Here is a 25,436-nt window from a genome sequence, read left to right on the forward strand (position 1 = left end):
GGGACCCACATGTGCAAAAATGTTTGTGGCAGCCCTTTTTATGGTGGCAAGGAATTGGAAACTGAATGGATACCCATCAATTGGAGAATGATTGAATAAGTTATGGTATTATGGTATAAGGTATGGAATAATAGTATTGTTCTATAAGAAATGATCAGCAGGATGATTTCAGAGGGGCCTGGAGAGACATGAACTGATGATAAATAAAATGAATAGAGCCAGAAGATGATTATACATGGCAATAAAAAGACTATACAATATCAATTTTGATGAACGAGGCTCTCTTCAACAATGAGATGATTCAAACCAATTGCAATTGTTCCGTGATGAAGAAAGCCATATACACCCAGAGAGAGACCTACGGGAGGTAAGTATGGGCCACAACATAGCATTTTCATGCTTTCTGTTAATGTTTGCTTGCATTTTGTTTTTCTTCTCAGATTTTTTTTCTTTCTAGATCTGATTTTTCTTGTACAGAAAGATAATTGTATAAATATGTATACATGTATTGTATTTAACATATACTTTAATATATTTAACATATATTGGACTATCTGCCATCTAGAGGAGGGAGTGGGAGGAAGGAGGGGAAAAGTTGGAACAGAAGGTTTTCCAAGGGTCAATATTAGAAAAATTACCCATGCATATGTTTTGTAAATAAAAAGCTTTCATTTTCTACTCTTACAATTCTATTAATTTGCTTGCATCTAGTATTTTCCCATTATAACAGCATGATTCCTGTTGTTCAATTATATTACAATAAAATATTATAGGCACCCCCAGACCCAGCACAAGGTGCTCTGATCCTCTGTCTGTAAAAATAGTTTTATCCACCCACTGCCTTTCACAGACCAATTGAAGATTGAGAACTCCTGATTGAGAGCTCATCATTGTCCTCTCAGACCCATCAGAATAAACTTCAATCTTTTTTCATGCCTTCCAGTCTTGCAACTTCTTAGATCAATACACTCCTCTTTGGCCACAACTTTCTTAGGTGTATTGTCTTCTATTAGGATGAAAGGTCCCTGAAATCAGGAATTTTATAGTTCCAGAGCTTTGCATAGTACCTGACATGTACTAAGCATTTAATAGATTTTTTTAAAATCCATTCATTTATTGAACCTTTTAGTCTCCTAAGAATAACAGAATCATCTCAGTACATTACAGCGAAAATCCATCTTATCTGATGTTGAATCTTTGATTAGGAAAGAATTGATAGCATGAGAAGAAGGTAACCCTCTTCCAGGTCTCCACCCTCCCAACAATACCTTCTTTTAAAAATGTTTTTATTATAGCTTTTTATTTACAAAACATATACATGGATAATTTTTCAACACTGACCCTTGGAAAACATTCTGTTCCAAATTTTCCCCTCCTTCTCCCCACTCTCTCTCCTAGATGGCAGGTAGTCCAATACATATTAAATATGTTAAAGTATATGTTAAATACAACATATGTATACATATCTACACAGTTATCTTGTTGCACAAGAAAAATCAGAATCTAGAAAGAATCAAATCTAGGAAGAAGGAAAACAAAAATGCAAACAAACAATAACAGAAAGACTTGTAAATGCTATGTTGTGTTTCACACTTATTTCCCATAGTTTTCTCTCTGGGTATAGCTGATTCTCTTCATTACTGAACAATTGGAAGTGATTTGGATCATCTCATTGTTAAAGAGAGCCACGTCCATCAAAACTGATTATCATATAGTATTGTTGTTGAAGTGTATAATTATCTCCTAGTTCTGCTCATTTCACAGCATCAGTTCATGTAAATCTCTCCAGATCTCTCTGAAATCATACTGCTAGTCATTTCTTACAGAACAATAATACTCCATAACATTCATATACTACAATTTATTCAGCCATTCTCTAATTGATGGGCATCCATTTAATTTCCAATTTCTAGCCAATACAAAAAAGATTGCCACAAACATATTTGCACATATAAAGCCCCTTTTCCTTCTTTAAGATCTCTTTGGGATATAAGCCCAGTAGTAACATTGCTGGATCAAAGGGTATGCACAGTTTGATAACTTTTTGAGTTATTGCTCTCCAGACTAGTTGGATCCATTCACAACTCTACCAACAATGTATCAGTATCCCAGTTTTCCCACATCTCCTCCAACATTCGTCATTATCTTTTCCTATCATCTTAGCCAATCTGAGAGGTGTGTAGTGGTACCTAAGAATTGTCTTAATTTGCATTTCTCTGAGCAATAATGATTTGGAACATCCTTTCATATGACGAGAAATAGTTTCAATTTCTTCATCTGAAAATTGTCTGTTTGTATCCTTTGACCATTTATCAGTTGGAGAACGGCTTGATTTCTTACAAATTAGAATCAATTCTCTATATATTTTGGAAGTGAGGTCTTTATCAGAACCTGTGACTGCAAAAATGTTTTCCCAATTTTTTGCTTCCCTTCTAATCTTGTCTCTAATTAGTTTTGTTTGTACAAAAACTTTTTAACTTAATATAATCAAAATTTTCTATTTTGTGATCAATAATAATCTTTAGTTCTTCTTTGGTCACAAATTCCTTCCTCCTCCACAGGTTTGAGAGATAAACTATCCTATGTTCTTCTAATTTATTTATAATCTCATTCTTTATGCCTAGATCATGAACCCATTTTGACCTTATCTTGGTGTATGGTGTTAAGTGTGGTCAATGCGTAATTTCTGCCATACTAGTTTTCAATTTTCCCAGCAGTTTTTGTCAAATAATGAATTCTTATCCCAAAAGCTGGGGTCTTTGGGTTTGTCAAACACTGGATTGTCATAGTTATTGAAAAATATGTAATGCTTCATGAATTTGCATGTCATCCTTGTGCAGGGGCCATGCTAATCTTCTCTGTATCATTCCAATTTTAGTATATGTGCTGCTGAAGCAAGCCCCCAACAATAACTTCTGTAGCTCAAGATTGTAACCTTTCTCAGTAAAACATCCTCAGTTTCCACAGTTATAATAACAAGCATCAAATATTAATGGAAGGCAATAAATTTAAAGTCAAAAAGACCTGAGTTTAAATCTTGCTTTAGACATTTATTAGTTGTATGACCCTACGCTAATCAATTGTCATCCTTTGGCTTCCCTTTCCTCATTATAAGATGACGATTTTGGAAATTTCTAAGTTACTATTAAATTCAAAACCTATGACCCTTTAACTACTTTCTGGATAAATGCTAAAGTATGACAGATTCTCAGTTCTGAGTTGATGAATATGAAACTAACTTCATTGCCAAGATAATAGGGAATAACAATACTAATGTTAACTTTAACTTACTCTACATAGCAACAATGAAAGCATCAACACTCAGATTAATGGGCAGAAATTGAAGAGAAGAAGATTTTGACTAAATAGAAAGAAAATTATCCTAGCATTCTAATTATGTAAAATTAGCAAATAAGGGGTAGCTAAATGGAGCAATGAATAAAGTACTGGCTCTGAATTCAGAGGACTTGAGTTCAAATCTAACCTCAAACACTTAACACTAACTGTTTGATGTCATTTAACCTCAATTGTCTTTAAAAATTAAATTAACAACTAGTGAATGGACTATCTTGGGAGGTTAGCTGACCAATTTTTTCCCCAGATTTTTGTTTTTGTTTTTATTTACTTCAAATAAGAGTAGAACTAAAGGTTCTTCGGTCCCATCAACCTCTAGGATTCCAGAAAAGCTTTAATTTTACTTTTATATTTTATTATTTTGTTTCATCTTTATCTTGTACCCCCAAGGTAGATTACGTTCAGCAATATTGGCCCTAGAATACCAATGTAAGGGAAAAAGCAAAATGCTAAGACTGAAACATTAAGGAATTTTCCCATTAAACTCCGAAACCTAGCTGCATGTGATTTAGAGCTTTGTCATCCCCCTTAGTTTACAAATTAAGAAATTAAATATGTGACTTCCTCAAGGTAACACAATCAATAAGAAGTAGAAGAAATTTGAACTCGGGTCATCTCATATCAATCAAATGAGTAAACATTCCATAGCACTTTGTTATGTCTCATCTAAATCTCCCAACTTTTAGAACTGAGCTCTTTCTGTTAGCTCTTGCTGTAGGAGAAGAAAGGCAAATGCTTTTGAAATCTCCTAAAAGGGAGAAGAGATTGGTGGCTGAGGCAAAACAGGAGCTCTATATTTACTAAGCTTTTTCTATCTTCATCAGTTTAGCTTTGACTATAGGTGGAGGCAGTTTCTCATTCTGAAGTTCTGAATGTCAAAGTCTTTTGGAAGAGGACATTTATTTTCAGCAATGTGCCATGTCAGGTCATGTGTAAATTCCTGCCTAAGAAGAAAGAAGGGAGTCATGTGAGGTGATAGCAACTCACAATGAAGGTAGCTGAGTTTTACTTCTGCTGAGATTAGCATGGCCTCTGCATGCTATGTGGCTAACAGCAGTGACAAAAGAGGCTTTTGAACAACAGAGCATTTAATTGTGCCCTGTACAGGTTACTGAGATAGGCTATAACATCTTTAGCCTTAATAGCACCTCAAAGACAAGGTGATGCCTTTATTTCAATTGTCATTCTTCAAAGGAATATAGGTTGAGGGATGAAAAAGACTATTTGGATAAAATAAAAATCCCCATACTGCTGTTGAAATTAATCCCTTAAATGTCGGGAAATTGCTTGTCAATCAATGGTCACCAAGTATTTATTGAGTTTGTTCAGTTTAGCTCAACTCTCTATAATACTGCAAACATTGTATAACATTGAAAAATATTTTATTTACATACATTATCTTATTTGATAATAAGACAATGGATATGGAGTTTGGAAACCTAGATTCTAGTTCTTTTTCTGCCATTAAATTACAATGTGACCTTGAAAGACTCAAATCACATCTCTAATCCTCAATTTTTTTCATATCTAAAATTAGAGGTTGGGTAAGGAAAGAAGGTTCTAGTAAATGTTTTCTAGGATATCTTTAATATTAAAAAGTACAACTGGAGAGGGGGCAGCTAGGTGGCGCAGTGGATAGAGCACCAGCCTTGAATTCAGGAGGACCTGAGTTCAAATCTAGTCTCAGACACTTAACACTTCCTAGCTGTGTGACCCTGGGCAAGTTACTTAACCTCAGCCTAAAAAAAAAAAAAAAAAAAAAAAAAAAAAAAAAAAAAAAAAGCACTCTGGAGAATCCCTAAGGCATTTACTTGGACACAAGATGATTCTAAGTTATCTGGGTAGAAAGGAAAGGGGCACATACTAAATTAAAATATCTAGCAATATTCTTTTTCTATGTATGTTTTAAGAAGAGTTGAGAAAGGAGGGATTGGGAACTATTTGGAAACTCCCTCTACTGATAGTGATCCATAATTTGTTTCCAACTTGGTCTCTGGAGTTACTAGAGACACTAACTGGTTAAATGATTTCTCTATAGTCACATAGCTAGTACATATCACAGACTATCAAATGGAGCCCATGTCACTCAGATTCCAAGTCCAATCTTTTATCAGTTAAGTCATGCTACCACTAAGCAATGTTAAGACATGAACTAAAACTGGCTTACCTAATATTCCTCACCCAAGATGCTTCATTTTCTCTCTCATTGTCTTGTATTGGCTGTACCCTATTCCTGAAATGTTGTTCCTCTTTGGAGATTCTCCTGGAATTTCTCATTATTTTCTGGATTTAGTTCTAGTGACAACTATCTGGAAAGGTCTTTTTTTCTCCCCTTTTCCCATATATTTGTTTTTTGCACATACATACACTTATCATCATTTCTTCCTTTAGAATGTAAACTCCTAATGTTTGTGGCAGGCCTTTTGTAGTGGTAAGAAACCGGAAACTGAGTGGATGCCCATAAGTTGGAAAATGGCTGAATAAGTTATGGTATATAAATGTTATGGAATATAATTGTCCTATAAGAAACAAATAGCAGGCTGATTTCAGAGAGGCCTGGAGAAACTTACATGAATTGATGCTATATGAAGTGATAGACCCAAGAAAACACTAAAACAGCAAAATTTTGTGATGATCAACTCGGATAGACTTGGCTTTTTTCAACAAGGAGGTGATTCAGGCCACTTCCAATAGATTTGTGATGGAGAGAGCTATCCACATCCAGAGAGAGGACTGTGGGGACTGAATGTGGATCACAATATAGTATTTTCAGCTTTTTTGTTGTTTGTTTGCTTGTGATTTTTTCTCACTTTTTTTTTCCTTTTTGATCTGATTTTTCTTGTGTAGCATGATAAATATAGAAATATGTATAGAAGAATTCCACATGTTTAAAATATATTGGATTACTTACTGTCTAGGTGAAGGGTTGGGGGAAGGGAGGGAGAAAAATTTGGAACATTAGGTTTTGCAAGGGTGAATGTTGAAAACTATCTTTGCATATATTTTGAAAATAAAAAGCTATTAAAAAAAAGAAATCTGGTGCTTTAATGATTCTATGCTGAAAAATCTGAATGAATTAGGGTTATAAAATCCATCCTAACCTGAAATTTCTCTATGTGGTTGAGGAAAGTGTTCTTAGGAAATGTAATTCTATTACTTATAGCAGAATTTACAAGAATTCAAGCCATTTTCCAATTGGTAATCAAAGTATACAAGCAATCTTCAGATGAAAAAATGGAAACCATTTCTAGTCATATGAAAAGATGCTAGAAATCACTATTGATCAGAAAAAAATAAAAATTAAAATAACTTTGAGGTACCACTACATAGCTCTCAGATTGTCTAAGATGATATGAAAAGATAATCACAAATGTTGGAGGGATAACCACAAATTGTTGGTGGAGTTGTGAACTGATCCAACCATTCTGGAAGCAGTTTAGGACTATGTCCAAAGGGCTATCAAAATTTACATTCCCTTTGATCCAGCAGTGTTTTTCTCTCGGGGTTATATTCCAAAGAGATCATAAAGGAGAGAAAGGGACCTACATGTGCAAAAATGTGGCAGACATTTTTTTTGTAGTGGCTAAAAACTGAAAACTGAGTGGGTTCAGTGGGTTCACATCATTTGGAGAATAGCTGAATAAGTTATGTTAACCAGGAGATCATTGTACATGGCAACAACAAAGTTATATGAAGCTCAATTCTGATGGACATGGATCTTTTCAACAATGAGATGATTGAGGCCAGTTTCAATGATCTTGTAATGAAAAGAGGCACCTATACTCAGAGAGAGGACTGTAGGAACTGAGTGTGGATCACAACATAGCATTTTTACTCTTTTTGTTGTTTGCATTGTTCTTGTATAGTATGATAATTGCATAAATATGCATATATATATAATTTAACATTAATTTTTAGCATGTTTAACATATATTCAATCACTTGCCATCTGGAAGGTGGGGGGAAAGGGGAGAAAATTTGGAATACAAGGTTTTGTAAGGGTCAATGTTGAAAAATTATCCATGCATATGTTTTGAAAATAAAAAGTTTTAATTAAAAATAGAGAGATGTAATTCTCTCTAAATGATAAAAGCCATGATATGATATATAAATATAGATTACTATCAGAGCTGAGCATGTGTGAAGGTAAATAATATGATAGGCTACTAAAAACATTGAAATCCATAGATAGATCGATTATAAACATTGGTATTGGAGGCTTGCTGTATCATTTTCTTTGCAGGACCACCTTATAAATGAGACCAGATCATGAAGTCCTTTGGACCTTTCTGATATAAAAGTTACTTGGATGGGCCACAAGGTGAATCTATCTTTTATTAATTTTATTAATGTGTGTGTGTATTTGCATAGTAAAATTTAACATAATTAAAATAGATACATAGAACTGGAAGGAAACTCAGAGATCATTAAGCCCTGATGCATGCCCTAAAAAATAGAAGTAATCCTATAGCATCCCTGAGATGTGTCCAGAATCTAATGAAAAATTCTGGAACTCACTAAATTTTAGGAAGGTCTTCATAGTGAGCTAAAATCTACCTCCTGTAACTTCCATCCACTGGTATAAAGTCCCACAGGGAAAGAAGAAGGAAATATCTCCTTTTTAATGTTCCTTCTTTTTCAATCTTATTTACCCCTACTCCACCATACATAAACCACTTTTACCTTAGTCTTTTCCAGATAAATCATTCAGCTTTTCCAAATGATCCTGAACTACAAAATCCCCCTCATCATTCTAATAGCCCCGTTCCAGCTTGTTAATATATCAAAGTGATGCCAGTACTAGACACACAGTAGTGTAAAATAGAATGGAACTATTATCTCCCTTTTGTCAAATGCTAGGTTTACAGTTATGTAGCCCAAGAGTGAATTCATGTGTGTGTGTGTGTGTGTGTGTGTGTGTGTGTGTGTGCGTGCGTGCACACGCATGCACGGCGTGCGTATGTATCTGTATAGGTATTTATGAATTCATTCTTGGGCTATATGATATGATCTCATCAGAGAAGCTGCTGTGTTCTATGAGCAAAGCAGAATTGAATTATCCCAGAAGTTCAAGATACACAAAATTAGAGAAGCCACCCAAATTTTCATATGGCCTATTTGTGTCTGACTTGTGGCAGAGCATTCCAAGCTCTTATTGGTTTGGCCAGCCACAGTTGGATACACTATAACTCAACTTTATCATAGTGATGTCATACTGGTCCTCTTCAGGATAACAACCAACTCCTGCCTCTGAGGCCAGTTTTCAATTCACTGTTCCATACTGCCTTTATCTTAATGTATATTGATATTTATATTTTATTTATAATATTTATATTAATATGTGTAAAGGGCTGACAAATATGAGACATCTAAGTGTTGGAGAGTATAATGTTGGCTTTGCAGTCAGGAAGATGCAGGGTCAAATCCAATCTTAAATACTTACTATATGACTCTTAAGATCACCTAAGCTCTCATTGACTTAATTTTCTCATCTGCTAAATGGAGATAATAATAATAGCACTTACCTCCCAGAGATGTTGTGAGGATCAAATTAGATTATATACATAAAGTGTTTTGCAAACCATATAGTACTAACTAGATAGATGCTAACTAGTACTAGTTACTCTTTGTTGCTATTTAATTTATAGGCATTTGAAACTCCTAAATAATTCTCAAATGAATTGTCATTCAGTCACCTCTCTGCAATCCTACATGTGTGCTATTGATTTTTGAAACTGGAAATAAGATTTTACTTGGATCTTTACTGAATATCATTTTAATTTCATCCTCCTGTCCCAGTATTCTAGCTTGCTGATTTATTTGAAATTCAAGATGTCCCTTTGGTCCAATTCTGTGCAGAACTGTAGGCAGAGCAAAAGGAGAAGGAGAAAGAAGAGGAGGAACAGGAAGAGGAGGAAGAAGAGGAAGAGCAGGAGGAGGAGGAGGAATAGCAGGAGGAAAAGCAGGAGGAGGAAGAGAAGGAGAAGGAGGAGGAAGAAGAGGAAGAACAGGAGGAAGAGGAGGAGGAGAAGAAGAAAATTCAAGCTTCTAAATGAAAGGAACATTATGCAAAATATTAATGGTTCTTCAGAAAGAAAGTTGAAACCATACAAAAAATATGTATGGGTGATATGAATGCTGCTCTTGAATTTTTATTGATTTTAACTTAAACAGTAGATTCATACTATATGGATTTGACTCCTAGGTTTGAGGATGGGGAAGTGAGTGGGTTGTGAAATCCGATAAAACATAGCAGCAGCAAAAGCATTTAATATATAATCTGACATATGGATTTGAGAGTGTCACTCTGCTCAAAAATCTTTAGTGCCTCCTTACTGCTTGACATTGAAGGCCCTCCTCAATTTGTTGTCATTCTAACTTCTTAGTACTACTACTAATCCACCCCCCATCAAAATTAATTTATTCTTTGCTGCAGAATATATTATGTGGCTTGATAGAACTTTTAAAACTTGGAAGAACTTTTTGTTCTTTTTTTCTTCTAATCTCCTATTCCCTAGGAAGTTTTTATCCATCTTTTAAAGAATACTTAAATGTCACTGACTTCAGGAAGCCTTCCTTGATTTCCCCTCTTCAATAAGGATTTTCTCCCTCAACTGTCATGCACTTGTTGGATTTGTATTACTCAAATTCCCTTATCATATAATATATCTTGTATTATGGTTATTTATCTTGTGTGACATATATACCTAGTAGACTGTAAGCTTCATAAGGACATGCACTGTGTCTTCTCTAAATTTCATATCATCCTTAAGACCTAATATTGAAATCTATCACAATGGGTGCTTTATAAAGCCTTGTTAAATGAACAATTGAAACTACTTTGAACATTCAGCATAAGTAAGGCACTTCTGAAAAAAAAATGTGGGAAATATATATATATAGGATATAAAAAGACCTGGCCTTTTTTCCTTCAAGGAGTTTATAATCCAATGGGTGTTGATATAATAAACCTTTATGAAAATACAGTGAATGATTCAAGAGCTGTTATTTTAAGAGCTCATCCAGATCTAAATTTCAGATTCTACGACTTTAGCATAAATCCATATCATGTAGCAATTTAGAGTATATCCTCTGTAATGGTCAGGACATGCATGAGGAGGAAGAGAAGGAGAGAGAGGAAAAAAAGGAGGAGGAGGAGGAAGAGGATAATGTTGATGACAAAAGGAGAGAAATGACTTAGTCAAGTTCACAGAACAAAGTAGGGGCCAAACTTAGACTACTAACTGCTTAATGGAGTTCAGGGTTCTTCGCACTGTACTATATTACCTCTAGCATATTCTATGTAATCACTTAAACAACATATTTCAAATTCCTTTTATAGTGCTGGTGTGGTAGAACAGAGGATCAAGGGGGTAGAGTGGAATAAGCTTTTCAAATTCCTTTTATAACATGGAATTTTTTTGGGGGGGTCAAAGAGTGGGGTAGATAAGCTTCCCGCTTTCTGACTTCAGTGGAAGTTAGAGAGGTAAATTTTAGCCTTGGGAATGTGAAGTCTATGACACTGGAGATTATCCAGTTGAATTTGGCTTCCTAATCAACTCTCAGGAATGTTGTATCAGGGAATCCTGGCCATCAGGTACCTCCTGGACTATGTTGTTGCTCACTTCTTGTAACTCCATTTGGGATTTTCTTGGCAAAGATACTGGAGTAGTTTATCATTTCCCTCTCCAGCTTATTTTGCAGATGAGGAAACTGAGGCAAACAGGATTATATGACTTGCCCAGGGACACAAAGATAATAAATGTCTGAGGTCAGATTGAATCAAATCTTCCTAATTCCAGACTCTGATCTCTATCCACTGTACAACCTAGTTGTCCAAAAGTTACTTTCAACTTGATAAGTTGGTGATTCTGTGATACCAGAGGCATGGGATCACGTTACTTCTATCTGATTTGTTTCATGAAATTAGTATGTTTTAAGGCATAATTCAACTCTATTGTCCACTGAACATGCTTTTCTGCAAAAACAAACCATGGAATGATAGATTTTTGATTAATAATGGTTCACATTTATATAGTACTATAAGTTTTGCAAACCAATTTCCTCACAAACATTCTGAAGTGAAATCAGTAGAATCAATATTGTTATTCCCATTTTTCAGGTGAGGAAACTGAGACCTAAAGGAAATTAAGTGCAAGAACCCACAGATAAGAAGTGGTCTTAAGCTCCATAGCAGGAAAGGATTTAAGAAATCGGTCCAATTGTGACATTATTTAATTTTATCTTGATTTAATAAGTTTTATTGACATCATTTTATATCAATTTTTAATATCTGGCAATTTTCCCTTATCTTTCAATACTAAAATCAAAGAATCCCCTTATTTAAAAGAGAGAGAGAGAAAGAGAGAGAGAGAGAGAGAGAGAGAGAGAGAGAGAGAGAGAGAGAGAGAAAGAGAGAGAGAGAGAGAGAGAGAGAGAGAGAGAGAGAGAGAGAGAGAGAGAGAGAGAGAGAGAGAGAAGAAAAAGAAAGATAGTTAAGTAGAAGTCTGATGATGTTACACAAAACTCTGGTCTCACAGTTTTCTGCCTCTTTGGTGTGCTTCCTTTTCTGTTCTTCATTTTATACTCAAGAAAATTGAATCCCAGTAGGAAGAAACTTGTCCAAGATCACCTAAGTAGTAAATAAGTGAGAGAGCCAGTTTCCTTACTTTGACCACCCCCTTTCTCCCCTAGTTGTTTTTGTTTTTTTTTTAACTCTATTACCCCAATGCATCTTATATCAAGTTGGATGGAATGAATACTGGCATACCTTTTTGGGTATGATAAAGTTCAAAGTTTGCAGCAGAAAGAACATTAAAGTTGGGGTTGATGGCAATTTGGTCCAGAGTTAGGCTACCCTGGGAAGAATGCTGAGTTTGGAGTCAGAAGAGATTGGTTCAAATCTTGTATTTGTTAACTTGCTAGCTATATAAATCTTAGACAAGTCATTTAACCTCTCTTAGATTCCTTTTAAGGAATATATGTTTTTCCATTATTGAAGAGGGTATTCTTATTATAGAGAATGAGGAACGATAAATATCAAGATATTCTTGTCCTGAATCTTCTTTTTAGATGAGTTAAACTGCCATGAATCTATGTGTATACACAATATAATTCCAATATGGTTATCTTAAAAAAAAAAAATCATGGATCACACCTTCTCCTGAATAAATAATGGAACTTTCCTTTTTCCCTTACTTCTTAATATGTACTACATGGATTTGCTGTAAAAAGACAATAATTTATAACCCCAACTATTCTTGATGACAAAACCTCATTTCTCATGATATTATTCTTGCAATTATATATTGGCATAAGTGGCAGGGGCAGAGTAAGGTGGAAATATTTTTCAGAAGGTACACATGAAAGAGGTTGAAAAAAGTTCAGGATGGGAGCCTAGGTAAATTAAACACTCATATGGTCATATACAGATCTAAATTGAAAATGGGGACATAGAATGTCAAGAATATCTAATTATGAGTCAGAAGATATAGTTATAGCTAGGACCAAGCTCTATAACTAACTAGTGTTATGAAGTTAACTTAACATTTATAAAAATGAACATGGGATTAAATGAGCTTTTAGGTTCCTTCTAGCTCCAACATTATATTGTCAGCTTTGAAACTTCTAACTAATCCTAAGCATCACATATCATGCTTATTATCATGGAGATAAGGTAATATTCTTTCTTACTCCCTTTTGTTCTAATGTACAAAATAGTTATTTGGGAAGAGTTAAGGCAAGGCAAATATACCTTGCGCCTCTCCCTCTCCCCCATTGTTTCTCAGGAGATATCAGTTTTGGGGGAGGTAAGCCTTCATGTAGCAAATAGTAAAAGTTCATTAAGACAAATGTAAAGTGATTTATTAAGATCATTAAGTGAGTGTAATAAAAGAAAATGAAGATATACATATCTTTGAATTTATATTAGAGATATGTGCCTCAAAAATTACTGAAGAATGAAATTCTAATAATTGAACTTGTTTTCTCAATGATTATCAGATTATAAGCTCCTTGAGGGTAAGGGTCTGTATCCTTACTTTTTTATTCTTTTATCTTCAACACTCATCACAGTTCCTTGAATGTAATTAAGGCTTAATAGATGTCTGTTAGACTCTAAGATTTTCTTGCTGTTGTTGTTAGGTTCTTTTCAGCTCTAATAATCTTTGAGGGATGACTTAAGGGTATAATTAGTTTTAATGATGTCATTATCAGATCATTTAAATATATTTCCATATTTAAAACATAGGCTTTCTTTGAAGGGTATAGTTAATGAAGACAAGTTGCCATCATATATTTTATAAACAATTTGAAATGATAGAAAAAGTAAGCTTTTGTTAAGGAATGCTATTAATGAACTTTTATATCTATTAATATCTCCTCATGCTAAAGGGGGAAAAAAAAAGTTAAGACCTGATATATTTCTGATTGAATACCTGTAGAAACTGAGTTCAGGAAATGCTGGTCCAAAGTTTGAAGGCAAGTTCTTACCAGAACAGAGTTCTGACCCTGGAATCCATAGCTTCCAGGATGGTGCTGTCATCCTTTTATAAAGCATTCCCTCTTTTATAGGGGAGGTCTGAGTCATTTACTCATTCTCAAAATCTGCATACTTTCTAGAATACACATTCTCTGTTGGCTCCTATTTTCTTACCAAGAGGGCAGGAGTAATCTGAAGACTCTGGAACAAATGACTGACAGGCACATTTCAGGCAACCAAGCCCTTTTTCAGAATTGAATTTTATCTTCATGTTTCATTATGTTACCCTATATGTCAGGATCATAGTGAATATTTTTATCTCTACTTTATTTGAACAGACCAGCAGCTAATAATTTGTAATACAACAAGGCTAACTCATTTTGACTTGTTAAACATTTGGGGGAAAAACAACTGTTTTGCCATTAGGGGGAGCTTTTGAGTTCTTTCAAGAGTGAAAAAAATAAAAAAATAAAAAAAACATATGTATATGTATGTATATACATACATATACATATTTGTATATATGTCCCAATTCAAAAACAGACTCACAGAACAGCAAACAGCCAGACTTTTCTTATCTGTGGCTACAGATATGATAGAAGATTCAAATTTCTTATATTTGAAAAACTAAGCCAAATTAATCATATTTTTCTAAATCTAAAATCATTACCAACATACAACAATACATATTTTAAAATTTTTCATAAGCAAGTCTTTGGAAGCATTCAGAGATTCATTCCTACTGCATCCACATCTTCTGAGAAGCAAGAGCTCTAGGAGATCTCTTTTCCTTTTCTTCTGATGATTCGATGAGGACTTTTGAAGAAATGTTTTCTTTAGCTGTACACCATTGCACTGAGGGGAATTGGAAAAGGGGGAGTCTTCATCCTTGAATAACTTTAAGGAAATAATAAGAGAGAAAAGGAGAGGGTGAGAGAGAAGAGAGAAGAGAGAGGAGAGAGGAGAGAGAGAGAGAGAGAGAGAGAGAGAGAGAGAGAGAGAGAGAGAGAGAGAGAGAGAGAGAGAGAGAGAGAGAGAGCAATTTAAAAAAAAAAAAAAATCTGAGAATCAAGTTTCAGGACTCTTTATGTGCTGTGCAGCAAAGGATGAGGTTTACCAGCAAAGTGCAAAGGGGATCTTGAGAGAAGAAATAGATTTTTTTTTCTTTTGCCAGAAAAAAAAAAAAAAAAAAAAGGAATGTGTGTTTTGAACTGGATTAAGAAGGAGAGCTGGGGAGACTGCAAAGGGGTGTGTGTGCAGAATTTCATTAAATTGTTACCTTAACATTGTCTTCTTTAAAAAAAAAAAAAAAAAAAAAAAAAAAAAAAAGAGGGGGAGGGAAGGGGAGGGAGAGGAGAAAAAGAAGAAAAACATAGCCAAAGTGGTGGAAGGCTGTGCAGCTATCTGCTTCTTCCAACTGATTGATTAGTCATGAATCCCGCAGTTTTAATAGGGAATCATTCAATTGGGAAGGTGGACCGCCCTTGAGTAGATTAGCATATTCTTGTTTACTCGTCTTCTGAGGGGCTTTTTTTCCCTCTTTTCTTTCATTTTGTGAAGAAGGAGGGAGGGGGACTGGGGGAAGAAGGGGGGCTGTGGCTTGTGTTATAAAGGAAGCAAAAAAAAAATAAATAAATTAGAGCATCTTTTGGGGGGGAGGGAATTCAGTGTATCCGTGTCTTGGGGACGCTGCTTTTTTTTTTTTTTTTTTTTTAAGAGGGAGAAATAATATCAAATCAAATCAAATCAAATCAAATAAAGGCAAAGAAACCCCATCAGAGAAATAGAAAAGAAGGCATCCCAGCTGTGGAAAAAAAAAAAAAAAAAATAAGGCAGATAAAGGAGGGAAGAAAAAAATTGCAAACCAGGAGGAGTTTGATTGTATTTTTAAAGGGGAGGGGGGATAGACACCTTTAGAAAGGAAGAAAGAAAGAAATAAAAGACAAGTTAAAAGAGGACCAAATACCCAAGAAGGGTGAAGGAAGAAGAGAAGAAAGTCGAGGCGAGGAGGAGTCCAAAGCTGGCAGGTCGGAAGGATTTGCAGGGGAGAAGGGGGGGGGAATATTGGAAATGCAGCTCTGGAGTTTGGTGCTGACTTTGGGGCTTCTCTGTGGAGCTCTGGCCAGCGGAGCCGAGTGTGGGATGGACGAACGCTCACGCAGGGCTAGAAGGGACACGCGGCCGAGCCGCCACCTCCACTCGGCCGCTCTCGGCACCTGTGCCACCAGGTTAGCCCGAGGCCGGCACTCACCCTCCGGCTGGGAACCTCTTCGTGCCCCCCGCAGGCGGCAGCAACGGGAGGTGAAGGGCGAAGAGGACTCTCTCATCCCCAGCCGGGCGCTCTATTTCAGCGGACAAGGAGATCAGCTGAGGCTGAAAGCGGATATCGAGCTGCCCCGGGATGCGTTCACGCTGCAAGTGTGGCTTCGAGCCGAGGGAGGACAGAGGTCCCCGGCTGTCATTGCAGGTAGGTGGCCCGGCTGCCGCTGCCCTGTCCCCTCTTCTCCGGGCGGCGGACCTCGGGGCGCGCGCGCGTCTGTGTGTGTGTGTGTGTGTGTGTGTGTGTGTGTGTGTGTATACGTGTGTGTGCGCGCGCGTGTGTATGTTTGCTGGGGGAGGGAGAGGGAAAAGAGGCAGAAAATCTCCTATAGCTTGTGCACATGGGAGTATGTGTGTGTGTTTGTTTCCTCGGAACTGCGTGCGTGTCTTTGTGTGTCCGTGCGTCGGCCTCATTCTGTGTTAGGCTTTTGCACTGAGATCCCTAAGGGATAACCGGACAGGTCCTTTGTTTGTTTATTTATTTGTTTTAAAGAAAATCTAAAAGTATTTAAATGTCTGGCTTTTAAGTAAAGCCTCCTTTTGTCCGCGGGAAGAGCTGTTCCCCAAAGTGTTTTAAATGGCAGGACCGAAACTACCCCGATGTCAGTCACCTATTTGGATCTTGGGATAAACTACCCTCGGAAGCTGCTTTGGGTAGGTGGGGGGGGAGGGGGAGGCGTGCGTGTGTGTGTGTGTGTGTGTGTGTGTGTGTGTGTGTGTGCCTGCCCACGCGCGTGAGGGTGGTGGCGTGGTTTTGATTGTTTTCCACTTTTTTATTGGGGTATCCCCCTTTATTTCAGCCCCATTACCCCCTCGAGACTGACAGGGGTGGAGGCTGTGCTTTCTAAAGAGCTATAAAGGAAGATGTTATTTTGAGGACGTAGTAGCCCAATTAGCAGGGAGTCGCTTTGCCTTCGGCCGCTCAGAAACACTCCCCCTTGGAAACATCACTGTAGTGCTTGGCTGGCGTCCTATATTTTCCCCCTTTAAAAAATCACAAGTCGAATGCAAATTGATTCAGAGTCAACTTGCTCTACGGAAACCCTTCGGAACTAAGCTAGCTGAAGTCGGAGTATACTGACAGATTTTGCACTTTTCTCATTTGCATTTTATGGTCCCGCAATGAATTTGAATATTCTGCTGACCCCCTCCCCTCCATCTTCTTTAGCTGTAGACCTCTAGTGAAATTGGACGCTTCGGGAGGGTCGGAAACCCTAAAGTGTCCTTGTAAAAGCACTAACGCCCACCTTTTCTCGAAATGAACCTGTGGAAGTGCCCTTAATAAAACTGGGAGGGGGGGATGAAGAGGGGTGGGGAAAAGAAGAGAGGGGGAAGAGAACTCTGTCCTCAGGTCAGGAAAATCCCTAACGCCTAGAAAGAACTTTCCCTGCCCTGGGATGCCTTAAAGAGATAGCTAGGGGCTCCCTCTTTTTTTTAAGGATGGTCCTGACTGTAGATACTTGGGATTCTTTTTTTTTTCTCTTCTCTCTTTTTTGGGGGGAGAGGGGGGCGGAGGGGAGGAAAGAAAAAGGTTTCAGCCTTCCTGTCAGTGAGTATGGTATGCACTAATTTCCTCCCTCTTAAGTCATTTCTACTTCAAAATATTTCGACTCCTCTCATCACTTGTTCATCTTGGTCCCATTCTCTTTTTTCCCCTGGCTTTGTTGACCTGAGTCAAAAAAATGGGGGCCCGAGTCCCGTCTCTACCAACTTTTGATATGCTTGACCTTAGTCAAGTCACTTCCCTTCCTTCTGAGCCTCATTCAGATTTTAAAACTTTGGATTAATGACCTCTGAGTTCCCTTCCAGCTCCAAATTCTGATATTAAGTTTGGTACTTTCTCCATTTCTTTTCACTCCCCACCTCTTATCCTACAACCTCCAGAGTTCTTCTTTCTGTAAGAGGAGGAAAACAAACAAACAAACAAAACACACACACACACACACACACATACACACAAAACACCACTACCACCATCAAAGCAAATGAGTTACTTCCTCACCCCACCCCACCCCCAAGTCTGGCATTTGTTGTGCTCTTTCTTAAAACTGTCTCTGAAAGAACTCAGTCAAAGTTTATCTATGAATGGGGATCCTATTTCCCTTACTTTCAGCCAAAGTCGGGAAGCCACAGTCGGTAATATCAAGCTGCATAGAGGTTATTACCAATAATAATACTATTTATGGAGTGCTTTATGTTTGCATGACTTTTACAAACATATAAAAGACACAGCAATGACCCTGACTAGAAGTATCTTAAAATACTAGTTTTTAATTTTCAATCTACACTTGCACTGCTTGTGATCTGATAACTTCCCCAACAGGTTTAGACAGATATCATCAATGAAAACGCATAGTAAATGTATTTTCTTCTTCTACTTCTTCTTCTTCTTATTTTTTTTTTTTTTTAATACGACACCTGGCATGCCACATGAGTCTGTTTTACAAGTATCTGTAATTCAGACAAGGGACCTCTCTTCATACACACTCTTTTACATGAACCAAGATTGTTGCAGTAAAATACTTTAATTGGATGGGGGAGGTTAGGTTATTGCTTGTATAAAATACCTGGCCCATTTTATGTGTGGAAATCACATTCCTCTCAAAAAAGCAGTGCTGTCCCGTAGCACCAGAAAGCCTGGAGCTTTCCTCTAGAGGATTCTGGCTCCCCCCCACTCCCCCTTCTCCAGCTGAAGACAAGCCAGATTTGGCTGTGTGTAAACACCTGGAATGAAGCCAGAGAAGGACTCATTCGGAGTGTCCTCCACACAGTACTGCCTCTTGGATTGAAGAGAACCTGCTCCTTCTTTGAATTAAAACAAATAAACAAACAAACAAATACAGAGATCCTGGCAGCTGACTTGAGAGGCTCCCTCGGTCTCGGTCTCTGCCTCTCTGTCTCTCTCTCACACACATTCTCTGTCTATTTGTCTGTCTATCTCTCATATGTTTTGGATTGGAGTGTAATGGCTGTTTTTTTTTTCAATTGTGTAAAAAAAAAAAAAAAAAAAAAAAAAACTATACCACTTAGGTTCATTGTTTCCCTTGCCCACTCCCCTCCCCATCTCCAGTACCTAAACTTGAATATCTCAGTGAACACAATTCTGTTAATGACCACCTGCTTGGAGGAACCTTAGAATCCCTTTTGAATGTATAGAGCAGAGAGTGTTGTTTCTTTAAGTTATTACAAGCCAGGAATCCCAGGTTACCAGTCTCCAGAGAGAGGTGCCCAGCAGGGACTGCACTGCTATTTCAGGCAAAGAGTTTCTGTTTTGCTGTCAAGCCAAACTTCCTTACATCACCCTCTGCTGCAGGATTCAATTTGGTTTCGTAAAGGGCTAATTTTACAGCACTGTTAACCAGGTTCGTCATGGGGTTGGGCCAGACCTCTCTTCCCCAGTAGGCGGGCTCAAGGTCCACACACAGCATGTGTGTGTGTGTGTGTGTGTGTGTGTGTGTGTGTGTGTGTGTGTGTGTGTGGTTGCAAGGATGCTGTCCCTTCGAAGACTTTTGTACCATTCTGAAAAGTAGAGCAAGGAAGAAAAAAAATACTTTTGCATCTGACCTTCAAAAAAGGCACAGCCCTCTTCAAATGAAGGCAGAGTGCCAAGGTAAAACCAGGCCTATAGAGTTGGTCACTTATGCTTAGCCCAGCTTTCCACCAATGTTACAGCTTTCTTTTACAAACACCTCATCACCTCTCACCCCATACCATCACTGAACTACTACCACCCAGGAAGACCTCGTTTTTCAGAGAAAGACTTGTGAGTCGTTTCCAGGGGAGAGATGATTCCTGACAGTTTCTTCATTTTGGTAGGACTTCTGGCTCCTCACACCCTCCCCCTTACCCCAAGCTGAAGCTCCTGTTAGGACAACAATAGGGTCAATTTGCTTGGGCCAGCTGGGGGGTCTGAGCAGTTAATCTGGTTAAAGTTTTTTAGAATAAGGGAGATAAAAATGAAAAGTGAACCAGGCTGACAATGTGGATTACAATTGGAAACTTCTGTTTGGAAAGAGAAAGCAGTTTTATTCTGCAGTTCCTTGCTCTTTACAACAAACTCAATGAATAAATTTATTTGAAGAAGTGTCTATGCCTCTTTGAAGTTGTGAAGGGAGGCTAGACAAGCATTCCTGAAGAATATGACTTACCAACTGATATATACACTACCTTTTAAGGCACATAGTATAGGGTTTTCTCCATTTCATAGAGAAGGAGACTGAGGCAGGGAAAGAGTAAAGTGATTTGCCAGTTTATTCAGACAATTGTAATCAACTAACATTTAAATATCAACTTTGTGCAGTGCATTTTGACCAGCACTTAGCAGTGCATAGCACATAGTAGATACATAAGAAGTTGGAAGAAGTATTTTACTGACTGACTGCACCAAGACTAAGAATTATTCTTTACTTTTGTAGCACTTTTGAATTTTAGTAATTAATTTATAATAATTCTGTGAAAGACTTTCACAAGTGATTTTGTCTTAAGTCCTTTCAGCTATTAGTCCTACTCTTCCTTATCCCTTTGGGAGTTTCTTGGCAAAGATATAGAGTGGTTTGTCATTTCCTTCTCCAGTTTACTTTGTAGATGAAGAAACTCAAGCAAATAAACTTAAATGACTTGGTCAGGGTCACACAGCTAGTAAATGTCTGAGGCCAGATTTGAGTCTTGGAAGATGATGCTTCCTGATTCTAGCCCAATGAACACTCCTCCCCTCTCCTCCCATCCCCAAGAAACTGAGTTTCTGAGTTATAAGGCTTGCCCAAAAGTCACTCGTTAGCACTAGTACTCTGCAGAGCTTTAACATTAATCCAGATCCTTGGATTCTAAATCAAAGATTCTTTTCACTGACTGGATTTGAATCCTGACTCTGTGACCTTGACAAGTGTCCTTAACTCAATGAGCCTCAGAGTAGGAAAAGCTGGAAACTGGACTAGTGACTTCATTAATTGTTTATAAAATAAAGGATTTATGCTATTTGAGTTCTGTTATTCTTAAGCTGTCAATAGATTCTTTTTGGAAATAGTGACTATCTATACATCCTTTTTTTACTTACCCTCCTTACAACTGCAGTTCTCTTCTTTGTAACTTCTTTCTTCTATGCCTTGTAAAGCATTCCTATAGTTTAAATGGGATGAAGTATTTGGACTGATAACAGTCTTTGAAATTTCCTCATTTGACCCACTTTTCCTCACCAATTCAGCTCACTTGACCTGTTTAAACCACAAATAAAAAACACTAATGCCCAAGTGTCATTCAACATGCATTTATTAAACATTTAATGAATATAGGACTCTCTTCCCTCCATAGGGAAAGCACAACAAATTTACAGTATCAAAGTGGGACTGGGCAGCAATACAGAAAACTCAGATATAAAATTTTAGATACTAAAGTATCAAACTGTACTTGGTGAAGCTGAAGTTGGGAAGTTTTTTCTCAGACATTTTGTGTTTTAGGAGATTTAATAGCTATATCTCTTACGAGATCAGGTATAAACCCTAAGCCACAGGACCATGGTGCAGGTTCATCACTCCATCTCACTCTTGGCCTAGAGGGACCACCCGGAACTTCTAGAATTAGGAGAGGGCCTCAGGGGGGCATTCAGGCCTCTGGCCTCTAAACTGAGCCTGTGAATGTGGGAGCCAATTAGTATGGGGTGGGGAGGGAGAGTGAAGGGAGGGAGTGGTTTGACTGTAGGGGAAAGTTCCTCCCTCTCCCCTCTCTCCTAAGTCTCCTCTTCATCCCCTACCCCCATCTATCCAACTCCTCTAAGAAGGAAACGAAACCCTTAACTCCCTTTGGTCCAGGTCACTGAGCCATCTGACTTGTCATTGTGACATGTCTCTGTGTGAGTGATTTCTACACTTCCTTTCAGAACCTTCTTGGTCTCCTTCTGCATTTCTTGGCCCTTGAACCATCATTCAGTCTGGATGAATGAATGGGATGGAGTCTATTGGTATCTGAACTGTTTTGTTGAACTGTCTTTTACCCAAAGGAAGGCAGGATGGCCTTGTACCTAAAAGACCCAGTCTGGCTACTCTAGTTTGATTTGGGGGTGCCCTAGAAAGGTCTCTTCCCTATCCAGGTAACTTCAGGCTTGAAATTCTAGTCTTAGAAATTCATTCCTTCTCTCTGAGGCTTTCTTTTAAAATGCAAATCCTTCTGAAAAGGGTCATTGGATTTAGAGCTAGAAGTGACCTCTCAGATCTTCTAATCCAAACTCCTCATTTTAAATATATGAAGTCTGAGGCCTCCAAAGAAGAAGTTACTTCTGAGGTCACACAGGTAGTTAAGTAACTGAACTGGGATTACAACTTTCTGTCTTCTAAAACAAATTCCTGTCCTTTCTCTTCTTGTCACTAACGCTTCAATTAGTTTAACGGCTGCTTTGAGGAAGATGCATGAATTGGAGAATTTGGAGAATGGTAGATGTTGGAAGAGAACAAAAGGATAAAGAAATTGGAAACTGAGAAAAACTTAATTGACACAATATATAGCAGAATGTATTCTAGAATGGAAATCTAGAGTCCCAGATTTTACCCTAGCTCTTCCATTAATAATCTTTGTAACTTGTTTCCTTCTAATAAATGACTATGGACTATAACTGCCATCCCTTCTGGCTCTAACATTTTTTCTTAGGTCTCTTCCAACTTGAACATTCTGTGTTCTACAATCCCTTTCATCTCTAATATTCTATGTTCTAGAAACCCTTCGAGGTCTGATATTTTATGTTGGAAGCCCTATTCTTTTGACTTTGATGTTTTCTATGCCCTTATAAATTTCTATGTTTTAAAAGTGCTTTCCAGGTCTAACATTCGATGCTTTGTATAATTCTATAATTTTACCCAAGGCTCCCTTTCTAAAGCATTATTCCTTTTCTTCTTCTGTATATATGTTATAAGATTACAGAAATGTCTCCCATTTGTAATGATGCTCCCAATAAGGTAATAATGCAATCTCTATTCCAAGATCTTTCATCATGTTCTTGCATGAGGAAGGTAGTGTACTTATCATTAACCAAACACTGAACCTGGAGTCACAAGATTTGGGTTCAGCTCCTGCCTAATGACTTGCTGCATGACTTTGAGCAATTTTTTGATCTTTTTAAGTCCTCAGGTTCCATACCTGTACAGTGAGGCGGGGAACCTTTCAGGATCCTTGTAGATTCTAAAACTTACCATACTTATTTTAAAGAAAGGGAAACAAGTTAATAGAGGGTGAAATAAATTGTCCACATCTATGTCAGTTTTTAGCCCAAGCCTTCTGATCCAAGCCCACCAGGACCCTCTTCACTTAACTGTACTTCCAAGGGAAGTACATCAGCTCTTACTTGGAAACTGGGATGAAAAGTGCTATCCACCATCAGAAATAGAACAGCCCTTTTCAGATGCTGCCCCAGAGTTTTGAGGTAGTTTGTTTCATTGTGTGCTTTAACTCCCTTCCATGGGAAATTTATTTGCTAATGAGTGCTGTGTATTTTACTGTATTTTTGTTTAGAGAACTGTTTCAAAGCAGTGGTGGAAAAAAAAAAAAAAAAAAAAAACCCTACAACAATTGGGTGATTCAGGCTGATATAACACAGTATTGAGACTGAAGTCTTAAGGTTGTTTATTACCTTTTTCTACTTGATTGGAGGACTGGGACTAGAAGTTAGAACACTTGAGTTCTAGGCCTAGTTTAGACATTTGAGCAAATTGTTTTATTTATCTTTCTTGACCTCAATTTCCTTATCTGTAAAACTGGGGTTTGACTAAATTATTTCTAAGCTCCTTTTCAATTCTGAATCTTATGAGCCTATGATGGAGGGGGAGAAGAGAGGGGAGGGCGTGGAAAGAAGGGAGACCCTTGCTGTGGGCATTAATTACAAAATTTGAAATAGAGATCCCTGAGTAAAAGGCACCAAAGTAGTCCCACAGGGGTACTTCCTGTGGCACTCTCTATCCATCATTCATTTTGCTAAGCCCTTGATCCCTCAAATCCCAATAGTCCCTAATTAAACAAAACCTACTCTAGCCAGATCCCTGTCTCCCCCCACACATCCACCCTCAGCCTGCTGCTTGAGCCTTTGATATCATTCTAATAGGGTAGTTTCACAGATTAAAATGTTTAAACTGTTTCTGCCATCTGGGGTCATCTTTCCCTCCATTTTATCCTGCCTTCTGCCGGAAATCCCCAGCCAAGGGGATATTCTCCATTAATACCTGCTCATCTCCCATCCCTGGAATATCTCTCCCGTTCTCTCTCTTGCATGCATGCACAATTCCCAAGGCCCTTTGATTTTTCTCAGATCAATAGAGCATTTAAACTCCAATCATAAAGAAAAGAAAGCGTGTTTATTCTCCTAAATTGTTTGACTGGAATGCAGACGCCTGCAAAAGAAGGGGGTGGAATGGGGGGAGGGTGGGGTGGCCCACTCATTGTTTACAAGGAGTTTACCATTCAAGTTTCTGGAAGTCTAGAGTTCTGAAAGCATATTGAGAAGGCAGGTAGGAAGGAAACTTGGGGTGATATATGTATTTGTGGATATGGGTACATGCATGTTCATTTTTGAGGGGCAGAGGAGGTAAGGAAGACTGATGAGAAAGAAGAAAATCAGAGGGAGTGTGAGAATAAGAAATTAGGGAACAATTTCCTTGATTTCAATTGTTTGCATTCGAATTCAAGACCTGTTTCAGTTTTGTCTCTTAACATCTTTTCCATCCCAGTTAGAGGGAAAAAATACCCCAACCCCCCAAACCAAAAAGATTTTATTTTGCACACAGTTTCTTCTTCTTCTCCTGCATCAGATGATAAGACACTCTCATTTTCTTTGGTCCTTTTACTTCTCTTCATCTTATCAGTTGCTGATTTGAGCCTCCTTAGCTCTTTGCAGGCCTATCTGCTCTTCTGGTATCCCCTCATGTCCCTCTTTACTGGTTAAAAGGCCTTTCACTCTATTTTCCTTTGGTCTGGCAAGCCTCATATCAACCCCTGTGACCTTAAGATCTCAGATCTTCTATTCATGGGCCACCCTTTGAGGAGAATGAGCCTTCTCCCTTAGAAGTGCTGGGATCAGCTCCCCCTAGATGAAGGACTTTCCTTTGGGAAAGTTGTCTCTGTGGATAGTCTTGACATGCATTGTTTTGGACATAGAAAAAGGAGCTACTGATTCATGGCTCTGAGTATATGTGTAAAGTGTAACTGTAAAGTTAGGGAGCTGATTAAAAAACATCTTGGAACTCACATGTCACAATGACTGCTGTCCCTTTCAAGATAGAATCATGGAATTTTGGAACAAAAAGGGACT

General features: G+C 37.8%; 1 protein-coding gene and 1 non-coding gene across 2 annotated transcripts in view; one reads left to right on the plus strand and one right to left on the minus strand.

Annotated features, from left to right (window-relative positions):
* Nucleotides 1–2,795: 2,795 nt before the first annotated feature.
* LOC141559317 (U6 spliceosomal RNA) lies at nucleotides 2,796–2,898 on the minus strand. Its single transcript, XR_012487365.1, has one exon. It is a non-coding gene; the product is annotated as a U6 spliceosomal RNA (small nuclear RNA).
* A 12,575-nt stretch (nucleotides 2,899–15,473) lies between these two features.
* PAPPA (pappalysin 1) overlaps nucleotides 15,474–25,436 on the plus strand; it is a 263,111-nt gene continuing 253,148 nt past the window's right edge. Inside the window, exon 1 of the mRNA XM_074292900.1 lies at nucleotides 15,474–16,301. Within this exon, the coding sequence (XP_074149001.1) occupies nucleotides 15,905–16,301 (397 nt within the window). The 5' untranslated portion in view covers nucleotides 15,474–15,904. The remainder of the gene's footprint in view (nucleotides 16,302–25,436) is intronic.

This window comes from Sminthopsis crassicaudata, chromosome 2 (genome assembly GCF_048593235.1).
Source record: "Sminthopsis crassicaudata isolate SCR6 chromosome 2, ASM4859323v1, whole genome shotgun sequence".
Lineage (NCBI taxonomy): Eukaryota > Metazoa > Chordata > Mammalia > Dasyuromorphia > Dasyuridae > Sminthopsis > Sminthopsis crassicaudata.